This window comes from Chiloscyllium punctatum, chromosome 17 (genome assembly GCF_047496795.1).
Source record: "Chiloscyllium punctatum isolate Juve2018m chromosome 17, sChiPun1.3, whole genome shotgun sequence".
NCBI classification, from domain to species: domain Eukaryota; kingdom Metazoa; phylum Chordata; class Chondrichthyes; order Orectolobiformes; family Hemiscylliidae; genus Chiloscyllium; species Chiloscyllium punctatum.
Window position 1 is genome coordinate 77529764 of NC_092755.1, and position 27649 is coordinate 77557412.

The 27649-nt window shown below is 40.9% G+C and overlaps 1 protein-coding gene and 1 long non-coding RNA gene across 2 annotated transcripts; one reads left to right on the plus strand and one right to left on the minus strand.

Moving 5' to 3' along the window:
* Positions 1–4814: 4814 nt before the first annotated feature.
* tmed2 (transmembrane p24 trafficking protein 2) lies at positions 4815–23737 on the minus strand. Its single transcript, XM_072587614.1, has 4 exons — positions 23481–23737; positions 18379–18571; positions 14799–14906; positions 4815–7669 (listed from the first exon to the last, which is right to left on the minus strand). The coding sequence occupies exons 1-4, from the start codon at positions 23664–23666 to the stop codon at positions 7545–7547; spliced, it is 612 nt and encodes a 203-aa protein (XP_072443715.1). The 5' UTR covers positions 23667–23737; the 3' UTR covers positions 4815–7544.
* Positions 23738–23933: 196 nt separating this feature from the next.
* Positions 23934–27558, plus strand: LOC140488031 (uncharacterized). The gene is made up of 3 exons (XR_011962984.1): positions 23934–24065; positions 25937–26011; positions 26118–27558. It is a non-coding gene; the product is annotated as an uncharacterized lncRNA (long non-coding RNA).
* Positions 27559–27649: the final 91 nt, after the last annotated feature.

Below are 27649 nucleotides of genomic sequence, written 5' to 3' on the forward strand. Positions count from 1 at the left end.
ATCACCAGACCATGGCAACACGATGCCTGGAGGAAGAGTGCCTCATCTTCTGCCCAGGAACCTTCCAACCACAAGGGATGAATGCAGGTTTCTCCAGCTTCCTCATTTCCCCTCCCCACCACCTTATCTCAGTCCCAACCCTCGGACTCAGCACCGCCTTTTTGACCTGGAATCTTCTTCCCGACCTCTCCACCCCCACCCCTCTCCGGCCTATCACCCTCACCTTAACCTCCTTCCACCTATCGCATTCCCAATGCCCCTCCCCCAAGTCCCTCCTCCCTACCTTTTATCTTAGCCTGCTTGGCACACCCTCCTCATTCCTGAAGAAGGGCTTACGTCCAAAACGTCAATTCTCCTGCTCCTTTGATGCTGCCTGACCTTCTACACTTCTCCAGCAGCACATTTTTCAGGGTTTGGAGGGATATGGGCAGGTGGGACTAGATTGGGTTGGGATATATGGTCTGCATGGATGGTTTGGACTGAAGGGTCTGCTTCCATGCTGTACATCTCTGTGACACTATGACTCTCAAATTCTTAGTGTTCGCCTCTCTATCTCTGTTTTTGTTTTTGCCACTGTTTACCTATTATTTACTTATCTATTCTACTTATCTCTGTCGACTGCCTGTATTGCTCGTAAGACAAAGCTTTTCGCTGTGCCCCGGTACTATATGACAATAAATTCAATTCAGAAAGCAGAGTGGGGATAAGAGTCCTTCTCAGGATAGCAGCCAATGACAAAATATTCTGCAAGATTCAGTGTTAAGACCACACCTTTTCACTTTACACATTAATTATCTAAATGAAGGAACTGAGGGCATTCTGGCTCAGCTTGTAGAGGGACAGGTTGCATTGACGGGGCAGGGAGGCTGCAGAAGCATTTGGACAGGTTAGGAGAGTGGACAAAGAAATTGCAGATGGGATACAATGTGGGAAAGTGTGAGGTCATGCACTTTGGTTGGAAGAAGAGAGGCATAGGCTATTTTCTGAATGGGCAGATAATTCATAATTTGTACGAAGATTTGTAGCTCGGGTGCTCGCTGTTGTGGTTCTATTCGCCGAGCTGGGAATTTGTGTTGCAGACATTTCGTTCCTGTCTAGGTGACATCCTCAGGTGCTTGGGAGCCTCCTGTGAAACACTTCTGTGATCTTTTCACCGGCATTTATGGGCTCCCAAGCACTAAGGATGTCACATAGACAGGGGACGAAACGTCTGCAACACAAATTCCCTGCTCGGCGAACAGAACCACAACAGATAATTCATAAGTCAAGTGCAAAGTGACTTGGAAGTTCCGATCCAGGATTTTCTCAAAATAAGCTTGCAAGGTGAGTCAGTAGTTAGGAATGCAAATGCAATAATGGTATTTATTTTTAGAGAACTTTAATATAAAAGCATGGATGTACTTCTGAGGCTCTAGGAGGTCCTGGTCAGATTGCATTTCGAGTATTGGGCCCTATATCTGAGGAAGGATGTACTGTTCTTGGAGCGCATTCAGAGGAGGTTCACGCAAACGGTCCCAGGAATGAAAAGGTTACCAAAGGAGGTTTATACTCAGTGCAGTTTATTGAAATATATAAAATACTGAATGGTCTGGACAGAGTAGATGTTGGGAAGATGTTTCCATTCACAGGAGAGGCTAGGACGAGGGCACAGCCTTAGAGTAAAAGACTTTTACAATGCAGATAAGGAGAAACTTCTTCAGCCAGAAGGCTGTGGAAGTCAGATCAGAGTATATTTCAGACTGAGATAGATAGGTTCTTGAGTATCAAGGGGACCAAGGGTTATGGGGAGAACATGGGAAAGTGGGGTTGAAAACTTATAAATCATGATTGAATGGCAGAGCTGACTTGATGGGCTGAATGGCCTAATTCTGCTCCTATGTCTTATGGTGTTAATTCTGACCATGCTGAGTGATGTCAGAGCTAATCATTTGTACAAAAGGCTGAAGCATTGTAGCAGCATCAAGAAACAGCTAAAAGTACTACATGCTGTAATTCCAGAACTTGCCACTAATTGTTGTAGTTCTCGAACAACTACAACAACATTTGTACCAAAAAGTGGAAAACTATCAAGTTGTCATTGAGATAGAAATCCAGCCAATTTCAATCCAGCCAATTTCTGTACCATACAGTATCTCTTAATTCAATCAGTAAAGTGATGGAAAAGATCATAAATGGTAGCAAACAGCATTTCCTCACCAACCTCCTCCTTACTGACACTCCATCTGTGGTCCAACAGGAGTACAGCTCTAGATCTCATTACAGGCTTGATTCAAACTTGGGACTGAAGAGACAAATTCAAGAAATTAAGTGTAAGTGACTATCTTTGGCATTAAAAAAGCATTATGGAGTGTGGCATCAAGATGACCCTGTTGGAAGTTGGTGGGAATCGGGGGGAAACTTTCCACTGCATGAGTCATACTAAATAAAAAGGAAGTCAAAAGTGTGTTGCTGGAAAAGCACAGCACGTCAAGCAGCATCAGAGGAGCTGGAAAATTGACAATTTGGGCCTGCGGGCCAGGCGGCTGAGAGAGAAATGAGGAGGAGGTGGGGGATGGTAGATGAGAATGTAATAGTTAGATGAAGGTGGGGGAGGTGATAGGTAGAAGAGGATGGAGTGGATAGATGGTAAAGACGACTGACTCACTGAGGCCCTTGTAGAGAGAGAACTTCTTAAATGTAGGCATCTTTGGAAGAGGCTTCACAGTAGGGTTTAAATCAACTATGAGAAGGTGAGGATTGCAGATGCCGGAGGTTAGAATGAGACATGCCTGAAACATCAATTCTCCTGCTCCTCGGATGCTGCCTGACCCGCTGTGGCTTTCCAGCAACACACACTCAACTCTCATCTCCATCATATGCAGTCCTCACTTTCTCCTAAATTTCTCCTTAACAAACACTGTGGCTTTATTCTTCAGACTGTTACAGCCCAAAGAGGCAACTTATCACTAACTACAAATGCAATTAGGGATTATCAATAAATACTCATCTTACCACTTACATACATCCACTGATTGATAAAATATGTAATGATGCATCAGCATCAATGGAGGTATTACAATCTACAGCCTCCAGTAAACCATGTAATGATTCATGCACATCATCAATTTCAGAACTCCATGGTTCAACAGAACTCACGGGCAAAAAATAAATTCCTGTGACATTCTGCCATTATAAACACTGGACAGAGGAAGGGTGGTGTTCAGGAAATAGGAAGGAAGGACTGAAGAGATTAAATTATGGAGCAGAATTGAGAAGTCAGCCACAGAACAAATGTAAAAGATTGATTACAAGCTGAAAAAGTAAATTAAAAAGTTGTCCAGATATTTTCTTTATTTAACGTTTCAACATTTTATTAAAAAGAGCAGCTAGTCCAGGTGTGCTCCACTTCAGCTCCCACACCACACTGTACAAAACCTGATCAGTAAAAACAAAATTCCACTTTGATAACAGAGTCAGAATTTTGAATCATACAAACCAAGACCATATTGATAAATCAACTAAATGCATCCAAATCTTGTAAACTGCAATGTGTAACTTTATTAAAAGGTTTTATTTTAAAATTACAGAAATTAACTTCCAGTGGTCACATTCCCCACTAGTGAACATGTGGAGGTGCCTAAAGCAGGTGTAAGGACAGTTACATGTTTCAAGTTACAAGACAAAACAGCAAGAGCTGTTAGTGTCAAATTCTGAAGTAAATTGGCTCGGCTCAATAATCAAGAAAATGACTCCCTGCAATACCCCAAATCCAATTTTGCAATTAATTTCAAGGTAGGGGAGCTCTCCCTGATGTCCTGGGACCAACAATTATCCCTCAAGTGTTATTAAATAGATCTGATTATTATCCCAGTCATGTCATGCTTCCAATCTGGCTACTGTGTTTCCAGCGTTTCAATATTGTATACATGTCAAAACTATTTCATTGACTAAAGTGTTGTAGGATGTCGTGGGATGTTGCATAATGAAAGCTGTTTCTTGCTTTAAAAAGGCATCTCTTGCCAATGAATGGCTGTTATTTCAAGATATGCTGAGAAACAACCTGTGGTCTGAACAATGGTACCGCAGAATGATGCACAGTTTAACTCAACAAGCCTCAGGGAAACAAGCTGCAGTAACCAATAACCATGATGGCTCACAAGGAAAGTAAGAGAGATCAGATTCTAAAAGTGTTGGTATTCATTTCCATTTCAAACATCCCCTTCATTTCTTGAAATTAGTAGCTTCAAGCTAAGACACAATTCCATTACACCCAATAATACCCTGTTACAGTGATCAGTCACAAAAAGTGAGCGACAGTAGGTTTTTGGCCTGGAGGAAGGATCCAAGCACAATTCTGTCCTCACTCAAATTCACAATCAGGAGGTAGGAACTCTTGTTTATCCCACTAGGGCAGAGGATTCTTCGTATGGTCCCAAATATCAGTTAATTTAACAAAGTTCAAGGTTAAAATGGATTTTTGAATTCTAAGGCTTGTACCACATCACCCACCAGAGAATCCTTCCAGTATTAAAAAGGTAATGATCTTGCAATTTTAACAAGTTAATTCTTACTGCAAAAGTCACTGAAAAAAGGAGTTAACTTTCACAATTAATATCAAAGCACTGAGTAAGGAAAGTACTTTTTGCTCAGATCTATTCGATTCAACCAAAGCACCTGGAGGGTGGGAGTATAAGAAAAATGTCAATAGAATAGGTAACTTAGGAAAACATTTCAAAATCTTAGGTGATAAGAACAACAGAATCCACAACCACATGTAATTTGAACACCTCCCATCTCCATACCTTGGCCTAGGAAATTCAACAGGATTGTCCTGATTTACTTAAATTATTTTAATGAATATATTTTTTATTTGAAAGTACACTCATGGAAAATAATACAAATAAGATTGGAACTGAATTCAATTGAGTGGTTACCACATGCTAGATATCTGTCACTGTACCACAACCTTCAAACGTGGAAGACTAGGTATCTTTATGGAGGTGACTGTACAAGGACAGTTGGAAAAACAGTTTAAATGACAAATTTCTGATTAATAACCATATTATACATTTACTGCACAAATCCTAGCATATGTAAAGAGACGGTGAGCATTTTGTATTCCTCTTCATTAGGATTGTACAAACCCCAAACATCAACTTCACCCTTACTGCATTTGTTTCAGATTCTCAGTTTTTCTAAGTTCACCTTTTCGTTTTATTCAAATTAATTTGGCCAACTTTATTCGAGAGAGTAAAACTGCGTTTGCAGAATATCATAAAAAAAATTGAGTGTCTTTAGTGATTCCTGCTACACCAGATCACTGCAGCAATAATACGCACCACTGGCAAACTACAGACATTCAGCAACCATGATAATACTAACTCAGGATCATTCACAAAGCTGAACCCTCATCGGGTGAGGGGGGGGGGGGGGGGGGGGGGGAGGAGGAGGAAGAGGAAGAGGAGATGGAGTTCTCTTTGGGAGGTGGGGGAGAAGAAAAAAGAGTGAGGAGGTACGAGGTATGGAGCAGCTCGGGTAAAACCCTGTTGGTCTTACAGCATTAGCTGACTCTTGGCTTTGAATGAGACACCAGTGTGAGGCTATTCAATCATATGGTTCAAATTCCTACCAACAAAGCAGCACGTTATAAAACACACCTGAAATGATCAAATAAACAATGCTCTCATGATTTGGCAAGATTATGTACATACTGCCTCCCTTTGAATTAAAAATGCAATTGGAATTTTGTTTACTGTAATGAACTTTACCTGTACACATATAGGCAGCAAAATGTTTACAAAAGACAGAATGCAAACACAATGATCACTGCTCCTCTGCACCTCAAATCATTTGAAGAGAATGTGAGAATGTTACGTTAATTATCATTGGCTTGGGTCATTTTATTAGAGATACACTTTAGACTTGAATTTACATCATATCACATCTGATCCATTTAAGATGTGATGTTACATAAAGATTTCAAAAAGTGTTGGCAGACAGCTGATTTCTTTTTAAATCAGGTGAAGGTTTATGAACCTGTTCTTTTTGAAAATCCCACAATCACCACAAGTTTTTAATCCATCAAAAGTCTTTCCAGCCAATATCCAAAAGTCAAATTTCAAATCTATGCAGATGCTCCGTGGTTCAAAATACCAGACAGCATTTAATTATACATTACCAGCCACTGAAGATCTGCAACCTTCTCCAAACCGAGAATCGGTTTTATCTGGCAAATTAAATATTAATTTTCCACTGTTCAAAGTCTGCAAAATCTCATTATAAATGCAGCATTGTTTGGGGTGTAAAGTCGGTCAGGACTTTTTTTTTTTAAAATGTGAAAAATCTCACCAACCCTTCCCCAAATTACCTTCATTCTTCCTCGGAGCTTTAATTTCTGGGCTTTTACAATAAAGAATGTTTCAGTTAATGGGGATTTCACAAATATTCTGAAGTCTAGGTACAAGAGTTGAAATTGGGAACAAAATACTGCTCAACATCACAGCCAAAAATTAAATACTTATTCTGCGAGAAAGATTACCGATCATTGGCAAAGAGTTAACAAACCAGTGCAATCGGGCGCCTGGATAGCCCATGACATGCAGGATTACTTTAAACTGCTGCATTTTCAGAATCAAGAAACATTCTCTTTAATTTTAAAAAAATAAAAGAACCTTTGATAATGTGAAGTTGTGGGATTGTGGAGCTTTATCTGCTGGTTTCCCGCCTAAAGTAATACAAGTTTACCTCTAAACATGAAGATAAACCATAACTGTAAATAAATTGTACAAAATTGTCGAGTGAAAGATTTTCAAAAGACCAAGTACAAGCAACTTATTCACACTGGTCACATCTTAATCAGCAACCCACACACCTAATGCTTTTCCATCTTGTTTGCAGTTTAAGCCCATCAATGTTAGAAACTAATTACAGCAAAGCAAATAAAAATCATTTTCATATGGATTTTTATAAAAACATCCAAACCCATAACAAACTACCATAAAACCCAGGGGTTCATTTGGTTCCAGTGGTGAAAACGGATAATGAAAGGAAAAAGAAAATCAACTGTGACAATAAGAAAATGGCTGGACAGTTACAGTAAATCTATATCTTATGTATTTAACTAATTGTAAATTTTCAGAAATCCTCCACAGAAACGCACAGCCACTTTGAAAAATAAACTGTAGAGAACTACTAATGTTCCAAAAAGCTGGGCAATCTACGTCGAGCACTGCCAACAAAATAAACTGCTTACACACTGTTACAGAAATGTTTTAAAAACATCAGGTGGGCTTGCACATTCGTCAGATCCCTTTGTACAGTTGATCTGAGCTGATTTGGAGCATTAAAAATCCCCTACATTGCAACTTATGGCCTCTGCAAATTATTCTTTTATACCCATGGACTCCCAATATTGTACTACAAAGGATTTTATATAAACAGCAGTAAATGAAGACCAATAACACAGTGCGTGAAAGATTTTCAGTCAAGTGACAAAGTATTAAAAGCTGTTGTGACCAGATCCTTTTCAGATTGTGGCTCCGATGCTGAACATCTACAAGAGGCTGCTACACAACCCTTCGGACTTCAAAAAACCTCTTCAGGTAGTAGATCTGTCCAAGAGTCATGGCAACTAGTACCAGAGCTTCAAAGAAAGACCAGAGGACCACTCTACTGTTTGTGTTGTCATTGACTGTGGAGAAAATATGATAGGATTAAACAGGACTGATCCAGTCACATAACTAATAATGTTACTGTAAAATCACAAAAAATCATATTCAGATTGGCATCACAGTTTGGTTTGTAATCAGAAATTGCACCAATTTGTTCATTTCTGATTCATAAATTCTTGTCATCCTTCCCTTCTTCAAACTAAAATTTGGCTGTTTGATTCTTGTGTATACTCTCCTATAAACAGCACTTCAGTAGCTTTTTTTAAAAAAAGACTGCCACTTCATAACAAGTTTTTAAGATGGACACAAGGACTGACTTTCCTCTGTTCCTTCCAAATAGGAATCATCTCTGAACATGGAATGACGTGATAGCCAAGTGGTTACAGCAATGAAGTAGCAATGCAGAGGTTTAAAATGATGAAATTGCATTTATTGTGGGTGGATGCCTGAAAAAGATTAGCACAAAATATGCCACACTTTTATAACATTCCCATCAGGGAACAGAATCTGTACAACCAATAGACAAATGAACACAGGAATAGCAGAAGACCATTCAGCCTTCAAACTCATTCTGCATTTTAGTGAAATCATTACTGACCTACAACCCAACTCCATATATTTGTCTCTGCCTCATATCTCTTAATACGTTTGCACAATATAAAAATAGCCAATTTAAAATTGATAGTTGGGGTGATTCAAGATGGCGGCAACCCAGTAGGTCTGCCTGCAAGTCCTGCACCAGAACCCAAAGTGGTGCACCCACCCTCCCTTTATTACCCAATGTGGGAGAAATAGTTATTTTTTTTGATCCCTGGAATTGTTCAGTGTTATTTTAAATTAGTTAGGAAAATGATCAAAGTGAAGGGACCTCGAGGATTGCAGCAAGCAGGGACCCTCCCTGGAACGGACACGCCCATGGCAGCAACGTCAGCCTCCACGATCATCCCAGGGGACTTACCTCTGGAGCAGAGCCTGGTCTCAGAGTCTGTGAAACTCCAAGAGAAGATCGATTCAGCAATGGAGGAGACCCAGGTCAGGCTTGAACCGATCTCAATCATGCTGCAGAAGCATGACCAAGTGATCCAGTGTCTTGGGCAGTGTGTCGGGGAGGTGGAGCTACAGGCCGTGGCATCTGAAACTGCAACAGAATCCTCAGTGGGTCGGGTCCAGGCTGTGGAACAGCATTAATGGGCCTTGGAGGTACAGGTCGACGACCTCGAAAATCAAGGCCGTCGGAAGAATATCTGTCTGGTGGGGCTTCCAGAACGAGAGGAAGGCCAACTTGTCCGCTTCTTGGAGCGACTGCTATTGCAGTTTTTGAAGCTGGAAGTTGAGGCAGGCCGGATGGGGGGGTCAAACAAGCTCACTGGGTCGCAGTGCGCAGGCCTGGATCGAACCAGTGCCCCCGGTCCTAGTACGACTCCGGCACTACAAAGATAAGCAAATCATGCTGGATGCCTCTAGAGTACTCGGGAAGGATCCACTGTCTCTGATATACAAAGGATCATGAATTATGCTTTTCCAAGACTTCTCTGTGGTCGTGATTCGTAACAGGAAGGCCTTTGATGAGGTAAAAAGGCAGCTGAGGGACTTGAATATCCAGTATTCCATAAGATATCTGGCAATATTATGTTTCAGCCATGGAAGGCCCCTGTTGAATTTTGAGTCACTGGAAAACGCAAAGGACTTCTTGGATGCTTTAAAACATATTGGCTAGCTTGAATGATATGGACAATAATGTTTATTTTGTGTTTCCCTGTAATTTGTTAGGTTTACCTGGTTGTCGGGGGGGGGGGGGGTGTTATCTCTTCTCCCCTCTCTCTCCCATCCTGTCATCCTTTGTTCTTTTATCATTTCCTTTTGATTTTCTCTTTGGTATGGGATGGGGTGTGTGTGTGGTGGGAGAGAAGGAGTGTTATATATTCCTGTTCTACTAGGAGTACCTAGGGATACAGTGTGGTTGGGACGGTTGAGTGCCCACTCTTTCTTGTTACAAGATTTGTGTACTTTTTCTTACTTTGTGTTGTCTGGGACTGATGCATAGCTTCAGCTAGAAGGAGCCACGGAGGGGTTAGTGCGTAATATGTTGGCAAGTGTGAAATTCTCCTTTCATTTGTTTTATATACTGGTATGTTGTAAAAGGAGCTGCTAGAAGTTTTGATTTGGTTGATTTGCAAGTTGTATTTTTAAATTTATATGAGCTGTTTATTGTTTTCATTCAGCACGCTACGAGAGGGGCTCTTCCTCCTGGGAGGGGGGGGGGGGTCACAAACCATTTCGGATGGCCATGGCTAGCTATTCGTTTAAATGGTGCACCTGGAACGTTAAGGGGAGTCATTCACCAATTAAGAGAAAAAAGATACTTTCAAGCCTGAGAAAAGAAGGGGTCAATGTAGCCTTGCTGCAAGAAACACATTTAACAGATAGGGAGCACTTGAAGTTGCAGCAGGGAGGGTTTGGACAGATGTTTTTCTTGTCCTTTAATTCGAAAAGTAGAGGAGTTGCTATTCTCATCCGGAAGAATCTCCCATTTCAAAGGTTAGACCAAATTAAGAATGAACATGGGCAGTTTATAATTCCTACAGTTTTAACACATGGAGAGGAATATGGGATTTTGAATGTATATTGCCCCCCGGCACATCCCCTCAAATTTTTAACAGATGTGCTTTCCAGGTTGATGGCCCTTGGGGCAAGTCATACAATTATATGGGGAGACTTTAATAGTCTTATTGACCCTGAAGTGGACTGGATGCCTATGTGTCTTGCAGGTATCCAGGCAGTTGATGGACCTGAACAGGGAGCTGGGGTTGGCGGATGTTTGAAGATGTCTTCACCCTGAAGGTAGGGATTTCACCTTTTTCTCTAATCCAAATAAGTGCAATACAAGACTGATGTTTTTTGTCCTGCTGACCTTTTTGAATTCGGTGCTCTCTTGCAGAATATGGAACATAGCCATTTCCAATCATGCGGCAGTGTACATGGAGGTCAAGGCCAGTGGTAATGGGATAGACTCCCGGCACTGGCACATGGACCCTTTCCTCTTGAAGGATAGCAAGTTTATAGAGTATTTTTTGCAGGAATTTAAAATCTTTTAGACATGAATTTGGAGATAGCCAGTAATCCATTGGTGCTCTGGGAGACTGCCAAGGCCTATGCATGGGGTTTGACTAATTTCTTACTCAGCGACCCAGAAGTGGCAGAGGGGAGAGCAGCAGCATTTGCTCAAGGCTCACCTGAAGGCAACTGAGTTAGCATACTTTGACAGACCGTCTGTAAACAAATTGCAGTGGATTACAGCCCTCACAGCTACTTTGAATGCTGCACTCACTGAGACAGCAAAGAGAGAAATCTCTTTTGCGAATCAGAGGTTATTTGAGTATGGTGATAAACCGGGTAGATATCTAGTGTACCTGGCCAGAAAGAAGAGTGCCCCCCAATCTATCACATCCAAAGAGAATGCTGGTACTCTTACTTGCAATGCCAAAAAGATTAATGCAGCGTTTAGGAAGTTTTACTCTGAGCTCTACCGGTTTGAGGGCTGTGAGGACAGATTGTTGAAGATGGAGTCCTTTAAGACCCTGGACCTTCTGGGTGTAACTTCAGAGCAGGCATCCTTTCTGAACGCCCCCCCCTGACAATCCAGAAGACAGCTCCAGTGTGATAAAGTGACATGCCCAGACAGATTTCAAAGTGAGTTTTAAACATGCTGGCCACGCCACTCTTGGATATGCACTGCCTCTCATCCTCTCAGAGAAGCAAACAATTTTCTTATTCTTAAGGGAAATCCCCAGAGGATTGCACTTTGTACAAGCCCTTATTGTTACTGATCATGGATTTTAAAATTCTATCGAAAATGCTGGCATTAAGGTTGGAGAGGGCTTTACATTTCATTGTAAAGGAGGACCAGACAGGTTTTATCAAGGGTCGTAGGTCTACAAATCATATTAGAAGAGTATTAAACATGGTCCAGGTATACCAGCAAGGTTCGATTCTGGGCTTGGTAGTCTCCTGGATGCAGAAAGAGCATTTGAACGGGTGGAGTGGCTGTACCTCTTATGTACGGGAGCGGTTTGGTCTTGGAGGGATTTTTGCCAAGTGGGTTACAGTGTTATAGTGACCCAAAAGCAGCAGTTCTCACGAATAGTACAAGGTCGGATAATTTTAGTATCAGCAATAGCCCTCTCTCGCCACTATTATTTACATTGCTGATTTAACTGCTGGTGGAGGTCATCCGGAGGGATCCCAACATAACTGCCCCGGAGGTAGCGTCAGACAGGCACAAGATCACTCTCTACGCGGATGACGTGCTTCTCTTTTTAATTGATCCGATAACATCGGCGCCCCACTTGATACAAGTGATTCATCTATTTGGTTTGCTCTCTGGATAGAAAATTAATTTTAATGAAGTCGGAGCCCATGCCAGTGGCTGATTTTTACTAGAAAATCAGAGTTTGGGGATAGAACCCGTTTCCCTTTCAGGTGGTCACAGGTAGGTTTCCTGTATTTAGGCATTTTTATCACCCTGGCCTTCGATCAATTATATAAAGCTAATTTTGTGCAGTTGCTGGAGAAGCTAAGTCAGGACCTTCAGTGCTGGGAGGATCTTCTGATATCCTCGTTGGGTAAGAATAGCTCTGGTCAAAATGAATATTCTTCCTCTTACTATATCCCATGGAACGCTGCCTTTGATGCTCCCTAGGCAAGCACTATGGAGGCTTTACAGTTGGCTTGGATGCTTCATCTGGCATCAAAGGCGCTTTTTATTAAGCTGGACAAATTGCAGCTTCCACAGGGAATGGGAAGCTTGGATTTCCTGGACTTTAAGAAATATCAATTGAGTTCCTTACTATCCTATGTGGCTGACTGGGCCTGCCAGGACTTGCGGTCAATTTGGTTCGACAGAGAGGCCTCCCAGGCAAAATACCTCCTCACCAATTTGTTGTTTATGGTAGATGAGGACAGTTATGGACTATTGCAGAAACCAGATTGTCCTTAACACGGTTAAAGCATGGAGAATAAAGCAGCAGGGTGAGAGCAACTTATAAAAAAATTTCCAGTTTCATTCCCATAGCAAGAATGTTAGGATTCCGGCCAGGGTCGATGGACTCTGACTTTAAGCTCTGGGAGTCTAGAGGAGTCTCCTGTTTGGGAAATTTATTTGACAGGGAGGTCATGATATCTTTCGAGCAGCTGAGTCGGAAATATGAGCTACCTCGTAGGGACCTCTTTCGTTACTTTCAGGTTAGGGACTTCATATAGAAAAAGACTACATTGATGTTTCGTCCCTATAAGTTGGATATGAAGAGAAGTGTGCTCCAGTCTACGGGCGCTCTCTCAGTCAACACCTTCTATCACTTGTTAGGAAGCAATGCTTCCAAGGACATTGAGCGGCTCTGTTGAATGTGGATTCTGGAAATCAGGGTGGAAATCTCATCGGAGGTGTGGGAGGATATTTGGGAGAACGCAAGGAAGATTTCGACTTGTAACAGGACGCAGGCTGGGCAGATTAAGTTGGATCCGGAGTCCCTCCTCTTGGGTTTGCGAAATCTCCCCTCTTTGGACGTGCATAAGAAGAAAGTGTTTAATATTTTTTCATTCTGATCAAGGAAGAACATTCTAATGAGCTGGGTGTTGGAGAATCCCCAGGGACTTTCAGGCTGGCATAGATTTGTGAAGCAGAACAGCGCCCTGGACTTCCTTAAGAGTATGGTGCACCAGAAAACAGAACTGTTTTATAGAATATGGTGGCCATTTCTGTTTCTATAGATGCAGACTTATCGGCTATATCGATCAGGGACTTTGTGTAGTCATGAGGGCTATGTTTGGTTGTCCAGAGGACCCTTGGGAAAGAATCCTGAACAAATACAGGTTTGCTTACAAATGCTCCCAGTGGTGGGGAGCTTTGGTAGAATTACGTTGAGTGCAGTAATTTAACTGAATATAATTAATTTATTTTAGTTTAACATGGTTTAATTTAATATTTTTTCTTAGAATTATTTATTGAAGTTTTTTTTCTCTCCTCAGTGGTTTGTGGAGTAGAATAGTCGTTTGTTTTCTGTTATTGTCATTATATTATATGGTTGTTATACTATTTTGTAGTGCTTTTGTAATTTGGTAAAAAAATTAAAATCTTTTTTCTCAATAAAAATATTTACAAAGAAAAAAAATTGATAGTCAATCCGACATGGATTACTGTTTGCAAAAGTGTGTTTTAAATTTTCAGCATCCTTTAGAGAAGTGTTTCCAATTGAATTCCCAATAGATATTGTTCCAATTTTTAGATCATGCAGAGTCAGCACCCTTCCAGATCATGCATCAGGGACATAATTTCAGATAAGGGCTTGGCCGTTTCACTGAGGTAGGGAAAACTTTCTTCACTTCGAGATAGTGGTGAGTCCTTGGAATTCTCCATCCCGAAGGGCTGTGTAAGCTCAAGCCAAGACAGAAGCAGAAAGGTATCTGGAGACTAATGATATCAATTGAAATATGGAAATATAGGGAAAGGTAGGCATTTAAGGTAGATGATAAGCCATGATCTGAATGAATGATGGAGCAGACATCATGGACGAAATGCTATCCTCTCTCCCTATATCTTAAAAGCAGAATCAAAACACCACTTATCTTTCCAAATTCTAGGGAATATGATCCTAATTTGTCTAACTCCACATCAATAATTTACTACAGTCTACTGGCTACCCCATTCTGTGGGACTGATTTTTAATAGCCTCAGGCAAGTGGCAACAGGCCTTGCCTGTATTGTCCACATCTCAAAAATGAATCATCAAACCTGGGGTGTAAATTGTGAAAGCACGAGTCAGGTATGTGATGTGACATTACATACATGGAGGGCAGTGAGATGCTCAGTCATCCAAGCCAACAATTCTGTGTTTTGATTCTCAGGCTGTACCACAAATTGATCTCAAAGGAAGCAGAAATTGGTCTGAACATGTGGGGGGAGTACTTGTGTTCCCACCCTGATGGTTAGTTAGTGACACCATCTCATGGATAGATATGGATTTAGCTTCACTGCCCCATATAAATGGGCTGCCTACCCAGGGCCTCTAACCAGAGGAAATAGGAGATGTCACAACCCGGGAATGAGTGTGAAAGAGAGCTAAGCATGGCTCAAAAGAAAGGAAGTGTACATACTTGCTCTGTGTATCCTCTCACGTACTTCCATGTACTCTTGCTCATGTTTCACTGCTGTCATGGCCACAGCCAATTCATTGATCATCTCTTCTAACTTGTTCTGGTGAGCTTTATGAAACAAATAACAAAATCAGAATGCAACCTCCTCAAATATGCATCAATTTGTTCAGTCAGTTAAAGCCATTCCTCGTAGCAAACAGCCAATTTTCTGAAGCTCCAAAAACTTGTGAGTGGCTCGGTCAAAAATGGCCAACAAGACAAACTGCACATTAGTCTTCAATAACTTTGTTCATTTTACAAAATTTAAGGGACAATTTTGGAAGGTAAAATATCATACTTTTGAATGGCAAGTATCAGTTTCAAATTTTATGCAAAGTACTAATAGCTCAAAAAACAGAGAGCTCCATTACACTGTAGTAATTCATTAGTGTAATTGTGACATGCTTCAGCCTGCTGTCATTTATAAATGAATTGCATATTTTGATTTTAATGAGATAGCAAAATCAATGCATATTAAATATCTACTAATCTGAGTAATGAGACTACAGTGATTACTAAATTGCTTCCTTGTACAAAAAGTAAGCCCCCAAACAGCCACAATTAAAAAATACAGAAGGGACCCAAAGATTGACTGCCACCCCACCTAATGGTTTAAGATAACAAGGTAAGTAGGATTATACATCTGGTTGCTGTGCAGTTTCATTGTAAACACTTCCAAAATGTCAGCAGCAACTCCCCATTTTCATACTCTGCTTACATATCTGGGTTAGTATTGTAAGCACAAACAGCCATAACACATCATTGGAAACACTGACACTATGATTCCTCCAATGGTGATAAAAACAAATACAAAGAAGTTCCAAAAGCTCAATTTTGCAATCAACAGGAAGGTACAAAACAAAAACGAAGAGAGCAGAAAGAGACATTAAAATTGTTTACTGATTGACATACCATCCCATGTATCCCCACCACCTGAAGGAAAGGGTAAACAGAAGGACACGGGATAAATAAAAGTTCAAGATAAAGGAACACTTAAGTAAAAAGGGGACAAAGTGAAAAACAAGGTGCTTTTATATCATACTTGTGCCTCTGGGGATCTGGAAGTGTGGGTCACCTCATGCCGCTACAAGACATGCTGTGACAGGTGAAGACATGTGGCCCTAGGATCAATAGCGTATCCCATAGCATAAAATACCTCAACAGATTTACATTGCTGGCTGATCAAGACCCACATTTCAGAGTCCCAGAACCACTTGCACAGTTCTCGTGTATAACAAAAGCTCAGACAATCTAATCACAAATAATTATGTAGAGTAGAATGCTGTAATGTACAGCTTCAAATTATAAAGAAACAGGATATTTGTCAAAACGACAAACAAAAGAAGTAAAGGTGACAACAACAATAAAAAAGATATCTCAAGTGAAATCAAAGAATTTAACATGCAATAGGAAGCTTTTGTGTTCATTGTTCAAATCCACACAAGGGAACCTTGGAGATGAAGAATTCTTTGTCAAAGAACAGATGCATTTAATCAGTTAATTCTACTTCTCCTTTGCCACTGGCATTTTCAAGTATTAATTACTTGGGTCAGAAAGTGTCATATCATAAGAAATTAACCAGAAAAATACATAGGAATATATCTGCAGAATATCACATGATTATTTTAAAACATCACTGTTGTGTTTGAAACTGATTCGTCATACTAACCAAACCTGATAATGTAGTATTATACTATTGTACACTATGTCAATATAATCTTCACATATATATCTAAAATTGTTTGTTAGGAAGAGTCACTCAACCTGGAACATTAACACTGATTTCTCTTCACAGATGCTGCCAGACTTGCTGAGCAGTTGCAACAATTTGTGTTTTTGTCTTTAGATATATTGTAAGTCTTTGATTTACATTGCTCAGTATTAATGTGGTGTGATTTCAATGGGGTTGGTATAAAGACACAGCTTTAACACATTTTCATTAATGTATTTTTATGTCCAGCGTGATGTTGGATCACGTGATCCAATCAATGCCATTATGGAATGATTAGATTAGATTACTTACAGTGTGGAAACAGGCCCTTCGGCCCAACAAGCACACATCGCAGCGCAACCCACCCATAGCCCTACATTTACCACTTACCTAACACTACGGGCAATTTAGCATGGCGAATTCACCTGACCTGCACATCTTTGGACTGTGGGAGGAAACCGGAGCACCCGGAGGAAACCCACGCAGACACGGGGAGAACGTGCAAACTCCACACAGATGGCATTGTGCGGACTCCCAGTCCAGTTTGTGGCTTTTCAGGATGTTGCAACTTGAAGCTGCTGTCTCCCCCTAGGTAGTTTCTGGTCTCTTGCCATTTACCTCCTCAACCTCCACCTAGCGCTAGGGTTTGAAAGAGGAAACCAGTAGGAAGCAGCTCACTACTACCCTCTTTAGAGAAACTAGGGACAGGCAACAGATGCCGGCCAGCCAGAGATTACTACATCCCTTTATGAATATTTAAAGAAAACAGGAACGTCAATATATTCCATTATAGTTTAAGCTGTTTTATTTAGAAGTTTTTTTAGCACTATAGAAAATTAAAGTTTACAAAGTTTTAATTTTTGTTCTTGATGAGCATGGTTCAACAGAATCTGATAAAAGCTTTTACATTGATCATACAGGAAAACTCTGATTCACTTTATATTATTGTATTTGAAATTTCACTTTGAGGACACAACTTTAAGGAAGGAATTCCTATAAAATATCAGGAACACTGACATCTTTATATACTTTCATTAAAGTAAGCTGGAAACCAAATACTGGCTTGAATAGAAGGCATATTGAAACCAATGGCTGCTGTAAAAACTAAACCCATATACCGATGTTCTTTAGGGTCAATGAACCTTATTCAGTATAATCTTATATACAACGCTAATCCCAAAATGAATGTAACTGACTCTTAAAGACCCTCTGTAATTGCTTAACAAGCTAATCACTATCTCAAACAGTTCTTTGCACAGTTTAGGGAGGAGGCCCAGCACAAGTTTTGGGGCAATTAATTAGTGAATTAATATTGTCTTTCATAATTCTTAGGAGCTTTGCTTTCATTGCTTTTGCAGTAGCAGTGAAAATCAGACAGAAGTGAGAAACACAGGAAATGAAACAGAATAATAACAGATACAAAGTGATGGCCATTTTAAAAAGTGAAATTCGTAACTAAATATCTGTGTATCCTTAACAAGCAGCTGGAGCATGTGATGAAACAAGTCCAATAAAAAATTTAAGAAAATTAACTCCACGTGGATAAGAGAATCTGTGGGGCAAGATTAGTGACCGCGGGTAAAGAGCTTAGACAGCTGAACACCTTTCTTTCTCATTTTCCCTGCTACACAAGAATATTCAAATACTGAAAAATTTAGGTATACGAGGTTAATCCCAAACCTTGTATAAAACTCCAAATGTGATGAAACATTCCATGACTTTTGCTCCAACTGTCAAGAGCTCCAGTAGGAAAAAGGAAATAACCAACAAGGCCCACCCCTGATGTGAGGTACATATCTCAGCCTCCTCCCAGTGAGTATAAAATCCCACCTTCTGTCTCCATATCATGCCCTTTTGGTGCTTCTCCAATGTCGATAGTGAACATCACAATCTTGGGGGTCATCGTGGACATTCTGTTACTGAAACAGAATTTATATGTTCCATCCATATGCGCAGCAAAAGTGTATTTCCCACTGGATTCCCGGTCTCCCTTATAAATATTTTTACCATCTGGTCCTGTTATCTGTGGGAAACAAAATTACTCATCAGTGAACATGATACAGGTTCTGTCAAGTATAAACTTAATGGACACAAGAGGAAACTAGATTTTTTTTAAATCATCCACAAAGATCAGAATGTACATTAAAAATTGATAATAAAAGATGTACAAATTTCACACAAGCAATGATGCAAAATATCCCTATTCCAACTAGCTGCCTAAAGAGTGATGGAAATGACCAAATCACAGTATGAGGTTTAGCTATCAGTTAATTTTGCCAAAGGTGGACTCCAGCTGTATTAGCCACCTGATAACTTGGCTGAAATTAACACAGACCAGTACCAAAGCTGATACCTCTCATGAGCCACGTGGATGATAACCTCATTCTGTACCACAAGGCCAGCGAGTGTTCTAGAATGTGTCAGACACAAGGAAGAGGTTAAAAAGTACAACTACCAATCATAAAACATATTCAGGGTGGCAAACATATACTGCATTGTAAAAATGATCCAAAAATCACTACAATGCAAGAACAGGTGTATGCACATTTCTGAGAAAACCAACAATCTGATCCATAAAGAAATCCCTAACTTTACAAGAGTCACTGAGAGATCAATATCCTTTTTCTGTGAGGAGCTGCATGAAATCAGCCAAAGGATAATGAACCTCCAAATGTATTCAGAGATAGACATTAGAATTTAACTAACAATCTCCTGTCATTTGTGCAATCAACCAGTTTGGAAATTGGTTTCACAGCATCATCTTACATTGACAAGAATAATTTCCAACCTGTAGTGACAATTCTAACTTTTCAGGCTTTGTGAGTAAGCCAAGTTGGTTGTCTAAGTACTGGTACACCCTCGTCTTAGTCTTGTGCATCCATCTGTTGGGGATTTATTTGCAAGAGCAGCGTTATTCCCAAAGGTGTCACCTTGAAGCTACTCAACCCCACAATTAACCCCAAGTTAGCTTAAAAAAAGTTCCTGGTTTTGTTACATAGATGTGAGTTTTTTAAAAAGTCTTCAAACTGCACGCACTGCTAACTTCTTACATTAAAAAGTCCTATTTCCATATTTATAACGAAAGCTGCTCATGTAATTGTCATGCGAATCCCATTCCATTTTGACAATGGTACTGCATTGTCACTACTGTTAGGATGGTAGAATTATAGTCCAACAACCCAAAGACAGATTATGGAATTTACAATGTAACCAAAGAGGAGCAAGGAGGATTTTTGTTTACATTTTACGTATTGATTTGTTATCATTTGGAATGTACTGTCTGGAACCAGGTAGAAAACTAACTTTTGAAAATTGGGTATATATTTGGAAAGTAAAATAATAGGGAAAAAGTAAGGGAGAGGGACAATTGGTTGCAGACTCATGGATTTTACACTATACTTTGCAAACTGGAATTCTATCTAAACAATGTAGCATTGGCCAGAATGCATAAATCCTGCATTGCTGTGCATTAACCAGGGAAATTTCCTGGTGCTTACAAAGCTCCTTTTTGGTTGTATTACATTTTCAGAGATCACCATAAACACCTTAAAACCTCTGTCGTTACAGTATGTTGGGTTTACATGGTTTAGAAAGCGTTTGCCCGAAACATCAATTTTTCTGCTCCTCCGATGCTGCCTGAACTGCTGTGCTTTTCCAGCACCACTCTAATCTAGAGCCCCAAACATCAACCTTGAAGGAGCAAAATTAATGAGAAATGGCACAGGACTGCTTCCAGGCAGACAAGGCAGTGAATGTCCACCCTGTGTTGAAAAGCTGAAAGTGATGCAGTTTTTGAGAGAAGTGTCAACATCAGAACACCATTTCGCAGACCCAATAATCAGATAAATTATTTAAATATTTTGCACCAATTAAAATCTCCATACACCAATGAAGTACCATAAAGCTCTTGGGTTGGAGACCACAAGCACACAGTCTGATAACAGCAGCTGCAACTACAATATGTTCACTGTTAAGGGGAGGAAATGGATACTTAAGACTCCAGAGTCCTTTTCACAAATTGAAAAAAACCTCAGCAGCATTTAGGTTCTACCATAAGTGCTTTAAAAACGTGAAAACAATTTCAATTGAACAGTTTACATTAAAATACAAAACTTCGAGTTTGAAATATCAAGAACTAATTGCATAATTTTACTATTTATAGGGCCAGCATTAAAGTGTAACTGTATAAATACAAACTAGAAACATTTTTAATTTGGATAGGAGGGCACGAACTCTCCCATCATAAATAACTGCAAACAGAATTCTGAAATGCTATAAAAGGTGAAGTGGAGAACATCCCACCCCTAAGCCAAGTATTTTTTGAGAGATGAAATGGAGAGCAAAGGACACTGAACAGTGCTTTGATAGCATTAGCACAGGGATGACTGGACAAATGGTTTCTACTCTACCCTAAATTTTGAGCTTGTCTCTTTTCTGATGGATTGATATTTATTGTCCTGCTGCTCATTTCTATCCCTGTAACCTTATAAGTATTAGAGCTTAAAAATGTGTTGCTGGAAAAGCACAGGTCAGGCAGCATCAAAGGAGAAGGAGAATCGACGTTTCGGGCATAAGCCCTTCTTCAGGAATCCGTCGATTCTCCTTCTCCTTTGATGCTGCCTGACCTGCTGTGCTTTTCCAGCAACACATTTTAAAGCTCTGATCCCCCAGCATCTGCAGTCCTCACTTTCTCCTAGCCTTACAAGTATTGTAAATAATCAAACTTTTGACACTGTTCACAATGTGGTAGTTAGGACAGGGAAAAGTTCTCAACAAAGTATCTTCACATTGTCTTGTAAGTTAATTTTTTTTATGAATGACCTCAGCTAAACAGGTGGTCAAATTTACAAAACCTGAAAACCACTTTGCCTGGAATCTACTCACACCTGAATTAGCAGAACTCCACAAAATAGATATCTTTTATCCAACTCAACCAAAAAATGGCAACTGGATGGCAATCTAAAATTGGATAATATGCTAACTCCTCCTTGATTTCAAACTATTACCAACCATAATTCCACGCAAATTTGAGTTTAAGGGGCGGGGGGGTTATGTTGCAGCTGTACAAGGTGCTGGTGAGGCCACACCTGGAGTATTGCATGCAGTTTTGGTCTCCTTGAGAAAGGATATACGGTCACTAGAGGGGGTGCAGAGGATGTTCAATACGTTGACTCTGGAGTTGAGGGGGTTGGCTTATGCGGACAGACTGGGTAGATTGGGATTATATTCATTGCGATTGTGAAGAATGAGAGGGGTTCTGATAGAAACGTAAGAAATTATGAAGGGAATAGATAAGACAGATGTAGAGAGGATGTTTCCACTGGCAGGTGAAACTAAGACAAGAGGTGTAGGTGCTGATGTTGGACTAGAGTGGAAGTTAAAATTCGTACAATAGCAGTTTATAGTCCAACAGGCTTATTTGAAAGTGCAAGGTTTTGCAGCACTGCTCCTTCATCAGGTAGCTATGCTTCATCAGCAGCTACCTGAAGGAGCAGCGCTCTGAAAGCTACTACTTCCAAATAAGCCTGTTGGGCTATAAACTGGTGTTGAGATTTTCAACTAGGACAAAGAGGCATAACCTCAAAATTAGAGGGAGCAGATTTAGGACTGAATTAAGCAGGAACTTCATCACCCAAAGTGTTCCGAATCTTTGGAATTCTCTGCTCAGTGAAGTAGTTGATGCTACTTCAGTAAATGTTTTTAAAGCTAAGATAGTTTTTTTTAAACAATAAAGGAGTTAAGAGTTACAGTGACAGGGTGGGTAAGTGGAAAAGATTAGCCATTATCTTATTGAATGGCAGAGCAAACTCGAAGGGCTAGATGGATTGCTCCTTCTCCTAGTTCTAATGTTATAAAATACTGATTACCTGGCACATTCATGATCATATTCTAAGTGAAGTATAAACAGAATACACAGATTCGACAATAAAAAGAAAAATGTAGGATTGGCCAATAGAATGAAGTCAAACTAACACACCATATGGCATCAAACACTTGATAAAACTTCAGATTATCATAAATTGTTTTTTAAAAGTTTGGATTTCACAGCAAATTAGTGTACATTTAAAGTTATTTCCCATTTTATTTCAAATGGAGACACTAAACTAAGTATATTGTTGGAAAAAAAGTACAGTACTGGAAAATATACCACTTTGAACATAACGTTCAAATACACAAACTCTTCAGCACAACTTCACAGAATACTTTATAGTCGTTTAACCTTTCAGTACAAAAACTACCTCACCCATTCAAGCATGCAGACTTTAAGCAAATTGTTATTCACTTTACACATTTCATTAATAAACCCATCCTACCTATACACCTGTCTGTTTTATCATGAAAATTTGCACACACACCAACTTCTATCATAAAACCATAAGACAGAGTGGAATTAAGGCCATCACACTCACTGTGTCATGTACTATCAAAGAATTCGCAATGCTACTTTTCACGTCACATTAACAGTATGGTTGTAGAACAAATGAATGAAGTAATAACACAAATTATATGCTGACTACTTTACAGGCAAACCAATTTATCCAATCACACCATATGTTCCACATACTTTCCTACATAACAAACTGTGAAACATTTCACCAATGCGCTGATTATATGCAGACAATGTATGTTCAACATTTCACAACTTTAGCTACATCAGTTGCACAGATCTCAGATCCACGACTGCGAGGCCTTCTCCTCGGTAACTACCGGACCACTGCAGCGGACTTTATTAAATGATGAATCCGGGTGAGTATGCCCCTCAAGCGAAGGAAGGGACAGGATCAGGCACCAGCCTCGGGTTCCCAGGCAACTTCCAGACGACAAGCTCTGGGTGGATTGGGCATCTCCGCTGGGCTGAGAGGTGGGTCTGCTCTCCCCTCGCTGACTCTTGGCTCAACCTGAGGCCTAGTCGGCGCCGTGCGCTCTCTTACCTCCACATCGATGTCCAAGAAGCCGCCCTCGGCCACCTCGAAGATCAGCCCCATCTTGGTGCCGGACGTTACCTTCTCGAAGAAGCATTCCTCAGCGTGCGCATCGATGCTGACGAAGTATGCCGAGGCGCCGCACAGGTAACTAAGGAGGCCGAGCAGCAACGAGCACTCGCAGAACGTCAACATCTTGAGGAGCCGCGGCCTGTCCACGCCGAGGCCGCCAAGCCCGCCTCACCTTCTGCCACGTCACATCAACCGCCGGCCTGCACCGCGCCTGCGCGCCAGTATGCCCGGGACAACACAGCGCCTGGGCTGGGGGCTTTCCCTAGGCCGACACCGCGCCTGCGCACGGCGCTATTTTCACCGCCCCCAGGCAGACACCGCGCCAATGCGGGTGGTTCCCCCCCACCGTATACATTGGCCGGTGCCGCGCTTGCGCGCCGTGATGTTCCCAGGGCCGACACCGCGTCTGCGCAACCCCGCCTGCGCACTTCATCGCCATTTCACTGGAGTGCGCACGCGCGCCGCTATCTCTTTAAAGCCTTACTTCAACTGAGTGTCTGATTGTTCCTGTGGGTAGTTTAGGCGAGTGTTAACAATTTATTTGTATTATGCAAAGGCAGGAAGTTAAGACCAGACATCCTCATCTGAATCAAAAATGAAAGTCATTATTTCCACTTATAGTTCTGTTACCATGTTTGCCTAACCAAGCAAAACCACTTGAAAGTAATTATTGTATGTGACATGATTTTAGGTGTTTCCTAGGTGTCGATAAGGTACTACAGAGGTGACCATAAAATGTAGGAGTAGAAGTAGACTATTCGATCCATCGAGTTTGATCCTCTTCAATGAGATCATGATTGATCAGATAATCCTAAACTCCGCAGTGCTCCTTTTTCCTGGAACCCTTGATTTCCTTGCTGATTAGAAATCTGTTTTATCTATGTGCAAGTTTTTCCTTCACGTTAATATGTTCATATCTTTCAAGATTTGGAGGAGCCAGTGTTGGACTAGGGTGGACAAAGTTAAAAATCACACAACACTAGGTTATAGTCCAACCATCTGATGACGAAGCAGCATTTAGAAAGCTAGTGCCTCCAAATAACTCTGTTGAATAATAACCTGATGTTGTGCAACTTTTAACTTTGTCCACATGTCTTAAGGCATACTCGTGTATATAAACAATAATTCACATTCCTTCTATGTATAACTGAGGCTTTAACAATGTCACCTCAAAGCAAGAAGTCATTTAAACCTCATGCATTGCCTTTAATGTTGAGTGTTGGAAATGTCACTATTGGGTGGGATGACAGCCATCCTGTGAGGTTGCTTCCCAAAATGCTTCACATGACCATAATTGTTAGGACGAGATTGAGTTGGGATATCTGGGCGGCACGGTGGCACAGTGGTTAGCACTGCTGCCTCACAGCGCCTGAGACCCGGGTTCAATTCTGTGTGACTGACTGTGTGGAGTTTGCACATTCTCCCCGTGTCTGCGTGGGTTTCCTCCGGGTGCTCCGGTTTCCTCCCACATTCCAAAGATGTGCAGGTCAGGTGAATTGGCCATGCTAAAATTGCCCGTAGTGTTAGGTAAGGGGTAGATGTAGGGGTATGGGTGGGTTGCGCTTCGGCGGGTCGGTGTGGACTTGTTGGGCCGAAGGGCCTGTTTCCACACTGTAAGTAATCTAATCTAATCTGGTCGGCATGGACGGGTTGGACCAAAGGGTCTGTTTCCATGCTGTACATCTCTATGACTCTACGGACAAAGATACCAGTCATGGGAGATCACATAGGTGATCAAACATTTTGTCAGAGGGAAATCAGTAGTTGTAACATTGTATACTGCACTCTGTTCTGTTGCCCTGATGCACTTGTGTAGTTCAATCTGCTTGTAAGGCATGTAAGACAACACTTTTCACTGTATATCAATACACGGGACAGTATTAAATCAAACCAAATCAAAATCTTGAGCAGCTTAAAAATGGGGAAAAAGAGGCTAAGGCTTTGGGGAGTTTCTGAGTTTAGACTTCAGGCACCTGAAGACGTAGCCATTAAAGGAAAGGGATTAAAATCTATACAATAGAAGAGACCAGAATTGGAGGAGCACAGAGATCTCAGAGGGCTGTGTAACTTGAGGGCATTGCGGAGAGACCAAGGCAGATTTTATGAGCGAGGATGAAAATTTTAAAATAAAGTTGTTGCCAGCCTGGGAACCAATGTAGGTCAGTGGACACAAGGTGTTAGGTGAATGGGGCCTGTGAGTTAAGATACAAGCAACAATTTTAGATGAGTTCTAGTTTATAGAAGGTGTATGATGCACATTAAAAAAAACTCAGGCATCATTCTTGAATTAAATAGGGCCTACGCTTCAAAAGTACATAAACTGTGAATGACTTTGGGATATTCTGAAGTCATGAAAATTATGTAACTGCAATGTTTTCTCTCTTGTATGTTAGGAGACAAGGCGGAATTTGTGTTGAGTACAGTTGTTGATTCAGCGAGTCAAACATGGTCTGTGGGAGTAAATTCAGGTAAGCAGCTTTTCAATAATTCATGATTCCTTTTATTTTTAATCTTGTGAAAGTAAGTATTTGTTTTTTGACTCATAAATTAATAAATGTTCACCTTTCTGTTTAGTAACGTACCATTTACTGCCTCATAGAGGTGAATACTTTCAGCACTTCTCAGGGAAAACTGGATGGGGGCAACAAGAACAGGAGGATAAGATGACGGCAGATTTGTGTAGAATTTAAACAATGATACAGATGAGTTGGGTTCAAGGCCCTATCTGCGTGAAATTTTATGTGAAATTACAATATCCAGCCTTTGGGTGTTGGAACACCCATAATATTGTGAAGGAGAGAGTTCCAAGATTTTCCACAGTGACACTGATGGAATGGTGATTTAGGGGAGACAATGGCCTAATGGTATTATCACTAAGTCTGAGATCCAGCTAATGTTCAAATTCTGCCATGGCAGATGGTGGAATTTAAATTCAACGAAAAGAATTGGGAATTGAGAATGTAAAGGTGAAACTATTGCTGATTGTTGGAGGAAAAACACATCTAGTTCACTAATGCTCTTTACGGAAGGAAATCTGCCACCCTTACATTTATTTTCAGATGCACAGCAATGTGGTTGACTCTCAATTCCCCTCTGAAATGATGCAAGCCCAGCATGCCATTTCAGTTATAACACTTCATTACAAAGAAATGAAGCTATAAGGAACAACTGGCACAAAGCTAGACACCAGAAACAGCCCTGTCAACCCCGCAACATCCTCCTTATTAACATCTGGGGCCTTGTGGCAAAACTGAGAGAGCTATCTCACAGACTAGTCAAGCAACAGCCTGACGGAGACTTACTGATGGAATCACACTAATAGACAATGTCTCAGACACCACCATCCCTGGATATGTCCTGTTCCACCGGCTGGACAGACCCAGCAGAAGCAGTTGCACAGTGGTATACAGTTGGGAGGGAGTTGCCCTCGCCGTCCTCAGCATTGATTCTGGACACCATGAAGTCTCATGGCTTCAGGTTAAACATGGGAAGGAAACCTCCTGCTGGTTACTATGTGCCTGATGAAGCACTACGAAAGCTTGTATTTTCAAATAAACCTGTTGGACTATAACTTGGTGTCATGAGATTTTCAACTTTGTCTGCCCAGTCTAACACTGGCATCTCCACATCATGTCCCATTTAGCACAGTGAAAGTGTCATTCAACATGATGCAGAGTCTTCTCAATCTGAAGGCGAGACTTTGTCTTCACGAAGACTATGAGTTGTTCACCTACTGATAATGTTATGGACAGATGCACCTGCAGCATTCAGAATGGTAATGATGAGGTCAAGTATGTTTTCCCTCTTGTTGGTTCCCTCACCATCTACTGAAGACCAGGCTAGCAGCTATGTTTCTTAAGACCTGATCAGCTCAATCAGTAATGCTACTGCCAGGCCACCCAGTGGTAGACATTGAAATGCCCCACCCAGAGTATATTTTGTGCCCTTGCTATCCCTCGTGCTTCCTCTAAGTGTTGTTCAACTTGGAAGAATACTGATTCATCATCCAGTTCTGCCAGGACCACACAGCTACTTACCTCATTACAGCCCTGGTTCAAACATGGGAAAAAATATTGAATTCTAGAGGTGAGGAGAGAGTGACAGCT